We start from the raw sequence: 8738 nt of genomic DNA, 5'->3' as shown, positions 1-8738 counted from the left end.
TTACAGATCACCGTCATAATTTCACTGAAATAAACATGGAACATACTTTGATAACTTATTGTTTTTCAAATTAATAATTTACTACCTTCAATAAAATTGTTCATACTTCTTTCCTATATATATATTAGTATATCACCAATTTATCTACTATTTAATTTTAATAAAATATTTTTTACAATATATCAATGTTTAAAAATTAAATTACAATTTAACAAAAAATTACATTTTTGTACTATATTATACAATATGTTACTTTTTGTTTATGAAAAATGTAATAAAATTAATAAATAATTATCACTGCAAAATTAAAATAAAATATAAAATTGAATAAAAATTGAAATTTTATTTTGCATGTTTTGCATTTTTTCCTTGCATATTTTGACTTTTTTTAGTGCATGTTTGCATGCATATTTTACAATTTAAAATGCATATAAATCCGGTCTTTAGTTATATTGAACAAATAAAAACATTAAATATAATTTGAAAGAGTAGTGTGTTCTTTATCGCCTATTGCATTAGCATAAGTCACCAAAGTGTGAAAACCATACAATTTTACAATATTAGGCTCTATTTTTGATAGTGTAAGTTGCTTTCATATTTTATGTAATATATACAACAAGAATTTTATGAATGCAGAAAATCATGTTTAAAAGTTATAAAAAATGATTTTAACAATATTAATTAATTTTTATAAAATTGCTAGGAAACAGATATAGGTATGTTCAAAACTAGAACATAATATTATGTTTTTAATTTGGTGGATATTTTTATGGTACCTGGAAATCACAATCAGACACAGGTGTATAATTAAATAAAAAAATATTATACTTACACCGGTTCTTCCAGGTATATAGCACTCCCAAACCATAAGGTTCAATGTGCCATCTTGATTTTTGGCTGGTTTAGCCACAAAACCCTTGAGGTAAAAAAAGTTGTATTTAATCATTACATAGACATTTAGTATTTTAAAACATATTATTAGTACTCACAAATGCAGGATTTTTTCTCAATGCTTTACGTTCTTCTAATAATCGCCTAACTGCAATACCACTCATTTTTCTGTAAAAATAATTTGAAGACAATTCATAAAGTTTAAATAAAACTACATACATTCAAAAATTTACAGAAGTTCTATTCAATAATCAATTAATTTTTACCATAAATCGTCTTAATTATTACAAAGCGTGGAGTGACTTCGGACAACATATTGACTATGCCCAGATCCTAAGTCAACAATGTAGTTGACGCTGTAAGATATAAAAAATGACAATACGACAAGTAAAAACAGAGAATTAAAAAAGCTGGCACATGTCTACCGAAAGGATCTGACCATCAAAAAGCTCCGACCATACATTCCACATAGCAAATTGAATATATTAATATTTTCAAAACATTTTTAGAAGGTTTCCTGTCAAATATTTTAATGCAAATATTGTTGAATTAGCATCAAAATATTTGGTCACCATATATTTGAAATCAAATATTATTAAAACTTTTTCAAAACGATTTGTTTCAAATATTTTAATATTATTTTTCATCAAATTTCTTCAAAATGTTAGGTCATCATATATGATAGTATATATAATAGTATATACTTGAAAACTCACAAATATGGGGGATTCTTTTCTCCGCTTATCGGCTAATTTGATATTTTTATAAACAATAGGCTATAGAAATAATAGTGTTCCAGAAGATTATCAGGTAATGAATTTACATAAACTTATTATGGAAACATCTGCTTATGAGAGCATAAAGAAACCACTGCGGAAAAGGCACCAAATGAGAAGGGTATGGATCGCATTAACAACAGAGTTAAAAAAAAGTGTATATGGATGACCAGGAGAATATACAAATTGAAGGGTATTTTTTGGAAGAAATAACACAATCGGCTACAAACAGTACAGGTATTTCAGAACAGTCATTGACACAAATTTTAGAAAAACTTACTGAAAGTAAGCAACAACATCATAATCAAAAAAATGTTAAAACATTGGCAGAGAAGTTTGTCATTGAGAAGTTCACAGGTAAAAATTCTAATGTTCATCAGTGGATGGAGATTTTTGAAATTTGGAATCTGCTGAAAAGGCTGAAATAGAGTCTTATTGATAAATATAAGACAATTTTTTCAAAAGACAAATATGATATAGGAACTGTGAAAGATTATGAAGCTCGAATTGATTTATTAATAGATACATATTGTAACAAAAGACCATATAGGTGTACACTTGAAGATAAGAAAGAAATAGAACAACAAATTTCAAAGTTATTAAACACAAATTTAATTGAAGAGTCATATAGTCCGTTTGCCACCCCAGTTACACTAGTAACCACTGACACCACTTTACGAAGGATCGACTGATTTGAAGACGATCGGTTAGAAAACGCGATTTTGAAGTGTTTAAAAAGTCAAAATGAATCGAGAATCACGAAAAACGATAAAAATTACTGACGGCCGACGTCTAGAATTGAAGCGATTGGGAAAGCTATGAACCGATTTCGCGTGCATATTGCATATGGGCGGCTTTGAAAACAAACGAACTACGCGAATAAAGTATAGTAATGGAGGTGAAAATGGTCAAAAAGCGAAAAATTGTGTAAAAAGGGTACAATTTACAAAAAACGTTAAAATATTATTAAAAAAAAAATAAATTGAACTGATAAGTTATAACAAAATAATTTGATGAGGATTTCTCTATTTTCATCAATTTTGTGCCGGCGCTATTCAGTAAAAACAAAACAAACACCACAATAGCCGCTGCGCGTCTTGTCGTCAGCGCCTAACATCGCTACATCTAATACACAAGTATTATTTTTAATTTGTAATAATTCAATACAATCATTTTTAAAATACCTTTATGGTAGGTATACCTAATCATTATTTTGTATTGCATCATTTCTTTTTTCTATCATTCATTATTTTCTTTATCTAATATAAGATATTAAAGAAGTTCAGCTAAAATTTAAAATTCAAATAATTTAGATAAAATGCACCTTGGTAATTAAATAAATTATTTGACTAAAACAAAGACGGAAAAAGTCTAAGTCTTGATAGGCATATTAAAAATAATTCTTCACATAATATACTAATGCATAACACGGTTCTATAGAATAAATTATGTTTCATAGGTCAAAACTTTATCTCGATTTTTGAGCAACTCTTTGCCAGAAACCATCCGCAAAATGATGCAAACATTGTTTAGTGACACAAAAATGGCTGATTTGAATTGACTGAAATACACATTTCTACAAGACAGGACGCATAATATAACTTATCACAAAAAACTGGGCGTAAGCTGAAAGTGAAATCGATAAACATTGAAGGAAAAACTGACAAGAGTGCTACGATTAGACCCAAACGCCGTTCATCGTAACACACGACAAACACGATTATGCGGCGAGTAAAATGAAAGCAACTTACGGATTGTCTGGTTCAGATGGAGTGTCGGAGGATTGTACCCGATATGAAGACCCGCCAAGTGGACAGCCGCAGAGCACGAGCAGCAGCTGATGTAAAATCAAAACGATCAACGTACGACGATGTTGAGCCTGCTGGGGATTTCAGTTATTAAAACGAGAAAGCCCAACGAACAACAAAATCATAAGCAAGCCCGATGGATAAATAATACGTTTACACCAGTACCACACAGGCGTCAACGAAGGCCAACAAATTGTATGAATCAGGTAGTGTGAATTGAGTGAGGGGTAGTAGATACCAGGAATTTTTTAGGGAAACAATAACAAGAGAGGCGTATACGAGCCTGGAAACAGTGTTGCCGCGCTAAGGTTTCACAAACGACAGATGCATGCTTGCGAGACGCAATTTTACAAATCATTTCCTTATTTTATATTTCTTTATAATTTATGACGAAAAAAACAAAGACCGTTATTTCCAAGCTCTCAAAGATTCTCCATTTTGACTTATATCGGTCATCCGGTCCTAGACTCCTGACTCAAAAACCATCGAAATATTCAAGACTGACGCCAAAACAGAGTCGTAATTTGGCAACATTGTTACAACGGGACGCCGCGCCGTTGCCAAATTTCCCAAATTCTTAGTTAACAAAAACTGGCAAAACGCAATAAGCCAATAATAATAATACACACCTACATTTCACGTGTAATACTGTGTTCTTTCACAGCGATTGCGAATATAATACAAATAATAATTTGATAAACATAGCATTATTATAAATATTGATAATTTATTGACCTCAGCATTTTCAACATAATATTTAGTCACATTCTGTACTGTACCTTAATTTGTATCTTAATATACGGTTATCTATATCAGATTAATAACAGAATTGATATTAATAGCAATAGGAAAAGAAGAAATACAGATTAATTTATATTTTATTTTACATACGTTATATTTTTTGATAAATGTAAATTAATTTTTTTTTTTTAATTTTAATTTAATACTTTAGTTAAGGTTACGCTTATTATCGATGTGAGATACCGGTTATTCCTAGACCTTTAGCCGCGGTACTAACCATCCAAGGCATGCTCAGTCGGGAGCGCTCCATCAATAAATATTGTAATATAATTAATATTAATTAAATTAAAGTCGTATATATAAATTTAATAGAACTATAATACATTAGGATAAATGAGCACGCTCATACATGGAGGTCAGCATTCACCACTGATTAATTTACAGTGATTTATAGATTATTGAAGGCATAGATACAATGTGTACTAGTTGCAAAGATATAAAAATGTTAATGTAATACGGTAATTTACAAGTAAATTTACGCTCAGTAGATCACGTATAACTTCATTAGCTTAACAATTATAATGAATCGACCAATCATGAAACTTGATGACAAGAACATTATCTGTGTTTGTATGTGGGTTTTTTACGATAGTTCAATGTTACGCACTTGTAAGACGGTTAGAACCAAAATCTGTGTAGCGTCTCAAAACTTTTAAATTTTTAAAATTATAAAAAAACTTAATCTAAAAAAAAAACGTCTTATGGTAAAAAAACTATATGGTCAGCCAGCCTATGATATTACTAAGTATATTTGATGATATTATTGTGAAAAATTAATGTATTTACCTATTTACGTGGAATCTTGTTTTACATTTTCAATCCATAGCTATAAAAGTTGAACATTTTATACATTTTCAACTGCAAAATAATGTTTAAATATGATACATTTTGTCAAAATTCGAACTTTAAATGCTTATAAAAAAAAAATTTGCTATTTTAATATTTTTGAACCTCTATAGTAACAATATACAGGAGCCTTATGTTGTACTTTCACCAATTTTGCCCCAACATATAAAATTGTATAGACAATTACCTGTTATAGAAAAAAGTTTAAAAATTTAAAATATTAACAGCAAAAAACGAATCAAAATATTTTAATAATTTTAAAAAGTATGGAAATTTATATAATAAACATATAGTATAAATTTCACGTATCTACAGTTATTCGTTTTTGAATTAGGTACAGCAAAACAAATTCACTTCGTGAGAAATCGAGTGAATATTGTAAAACTATGAACTTAAAATACTCATAAAAATTTAATTTGACTTGCACATTTTTTTTTTTTGATAAAGGTAGACGAGCTTATGAGGAATCTTGTATTACATTAATTTAAAATCTTAGATTTAAAAAGAAAATTTTTTATGAATTTCTAACTCAAAATAATTTTCAAATTTTCGTCAAATATTTGAACTTTAAAGTTTAAATCATTATAAAAAAAAATGTACCATTTTAATATTTTTCAACTGCTATAATAACAATATACAGGAGACTTGTATTATATCTTCAAGAATTTTGAACCAATTATGAACTTCTAACTTAAGAATTATTTATTATTGCAAATTTTCGTCATTTTTACGTATTTTTTCAAAATTCAAAATTCAAACTTTAAATGCTTATAAAAAAAATTATAACTACGTATATTTTTTAATGTTTTTAAATGACATTGTAACAATATATTAGGCGCCTTGTATTAAATATTCAAATTTATTGACCCATATTATACCCATATATTATAATTTTAAAAATATTTACCTTATTTTGAAGCCGTTTATCAAGTTATGAGTATAGGCATTTGAAATGTTCGATTTATTTAAAGTTTTTGTTTATGAATTTTTATAAAAAATATGTTCGCTCAGTAAAAGTAAGGTATAAAGATACAATGAACAATTTAGTACTGTCATTTTTAAATCACCACAAACACATGGTATTTAATAATAACTATTGGCTAAATTGATTATTTTGTGTAAATAAAATATAAATTTGTTCAAAAAAAATCGTTCTATTTCATTATCTGGTTGTATTTCAGTTATTAAGTATTTTTTTTACAACTTATTTTTTATTACTAAATTTAATTTATCATAAAAATATATAGGATAGGAATCAGATTTATAAAAAAAATTGCATTATATTATAACATTTTATAAAATTCCATGGTTGTTAATCGGTCACTTTTTCAACTAATATTTGCTTTTTTTATAAATCTAACAGTCTTTTTTTTATTCTTTTATTAGTTTTAATTTTGTTAATATTATGATAACATTATGCATTCGTTATGTAAACTATTTTTGTTTTTATTCATTAATTTCTCGAATTGAGTGATAATATAATATAATATAATAATTATAATACCTATATAATAATTGAGAGAGAATAGGAATCACAATATTATGGCATTAATGATTTATATTATTCAAACAACAAACATCAATCAAACAGAGCATAAATTTATGGAGAGTGGCCACTCCATTATGGAGTTTGATTCCATGCACAGTGCTATAGAAAATGCCAAAAGAAATGTTCCAATATACACAGTTCAAGATTGGCTAACTATCTTCCAAGTTGCGAGATCAACACGAAATAGAAATAAATCTAAACCTCCGTATGAAGTAAAAGAAATGCAATACAAGGATTTTATAAACTTACAACAACTTTCTTCTTCAATAATAAAGAATAAAAAAGTTGACACTCAAGGTAATATTATGAACTGGTTGAAAGTTAAATGTTTTGAATACAGAAAAAATAATCCTTACATTGTTGGATATAAATATGATTATTTTAGCGAATATCAATACATTAATGTTGGAAAAAAAATGTAAGGAGCAAAATTGCATCAACAGATATAAGTAAATTAGAGCTTAAATGTTTATATTCAAAACCATTGCCAATAAGTCATGAAAAGAAAAAGGACCTACTTAAGCTATGTGAAAAGAATGTAATACCAGATATGTTTCATACGTTTTATAAAAGTTTGCCAAGTATTCCTCTTAAGAAAGATAAAGCTCCAGAACCAGGAGAATCCGATTCAGAAATATATGAAGATTAAGACTGATTTTCATAATTGTTTTATACATAAGTTGCAATTTCTTTAAAGTTTAAAGTTTTAAATCTTTTACATAAAAGTATATGTTATTTTCTTTTTATATAATTTTATATTTTTTCTTTTTTATAGTTTATGAGTTATGTTATTATGACAATAATTTTAAGATAAAAAATACCTATTAATAATTTATTTTATTTTTATTTATCATGATAAACACAACAATAATTATGTTAATAATAAAAAAAATTCACTCTTAAGCAAATACATTGATAATTTACATAAGTACAATCTAATGATTATAATCTGAGTATGTCCAATAAGCAAAATATTCAATATTAAACCAATATAGATTTCTTCCAGCCAAAACAAATGGTAAAAATCATTTTCATATTCAGTAAAACTCATTAACGGTTAAAATATTTACATACAATAATTTACCCATAAAAAAAACAGTGTTATATTAAAAATTTCGAAAAAAATCTAATATATTTTAATGCTGTAATACAAGCAGATTTCATTAAAAAAAAAACTATGTGAATATCTTAAAAATTAAAGATTATTTGGGATTAAGACCGAAAATTTTTTTTTAAAAACTTCGAAGTCGTTTACTGAAGAATTACTATTTTGCCGTTATCGTGTTTTGGCAGGAAGCTGACGATATAATATTAAACAATTGTAGTACACCTTTGGTGTAACAGATAGATATGACTTTTGGAATAACTTTTGTTTCAATCAATATTTTAAAATATTTTTTTTTATACATAATTTATAGCCACTTGCGCTACACGTGTAATAAAAAAAATTATTTTTATTTTTTAATACCAAAAATTTTAAATTTTAAATTCGATTTAAATTTTTTTGAATAAATTCAAAATAGCCAATTTGTGAATCTGATTAAAAGAACTATTTGGATGGTAAAAAAACTTATCTAAATCAAGTAGTTTATTTTATATAATTTTTTTTAAATATCATTAAACACTTTTAATACATATAAAGGTATACATTTCGTGTAATATAATTTCGTGATTAAGCTATGACGATCGGTCGACGAAGACTGTCGTCTACAAAACAAAAATATTATTAAGGTCATTTATGCTGTGAGCGACGATATTTTATCTTATAAACTATAATGTATATATACAGGGTGTTCCAAATTTCATGTGACAGCAGATTTCAGCATGATCTACTTAAATTAGAAAAAAATGAACTATGTGAAAAACTCTTTGAATCATATTATACTCTAAAATAATTTGATATTAATTATTTTTTTTATTCATTAAAAAGAGGAGATTCAAATGGAAACCTATATTTTTGAAATATGATTCATATAGGATTTTTTTTTAACGAAAAACGTGTATTTGGTATCTTAATTTCATTTTATATTACATAGGTCAAATCACATTATTCTATTGATAATAATA

At 26.6% G+C, this 8738-nt stretch overlaps 1 protein-coding gene across 1 annotated transcript in view; it reads right to left on the bottom strand.

Annotated features, from left to right (window-relative positions):
• LOC100161996 (SUMO-conjugating enzyme UBC9-B-like) overlaps positions 1 to 3538 on the bottom strand; it is a 7529-nt gene extending 3991 nt beyond the window's left edge. Inside the window, exons 1-3 of the mRNA XM_001949957.5 lie at positions 3419 to 3538; positions 990 to 1059; positions 833 to 916 (exon numbers count right to left, since the gene is read on the bottom strand). Of these exons, the coding sequence (XP_001949992.2) occupies positions 833 to 916; positions 990 to 1055 (150 nt within the window). The 5' untranslated portion in view covers positions 1056 to 1059; positions 3419 to 3538. The remainder of the gene's footprint in view (positions 1 to 832; positions 917 to 989; positions 1060 to 3418) is intronic.
• Between the last annotated feature and the right edge of the window lie 5200 nt (positions 3539 to 8738).

Source organism: Acyrthosiphon pisum, chromosome X (genome assembly GCF_005508785.2).
Source record: "Acyrthosiphon pisum isolate AL4f chromosome X, pea_aphid_22Mar2018_4r6ur, whole genome shotgun sequence".
Taxonomy (NCBI): Eukaryota; Metazoa; Arthropoda; class Insecta; order Hemiptera; family Aphididae; genus Acyrthosiphon; species Acyrthosiphon pisum.
The sequence above is the reverse complement of the archived record's forward strand: the minus strand, read 5'-3'. Positions and strand labels throughout refer to the sequence as shown.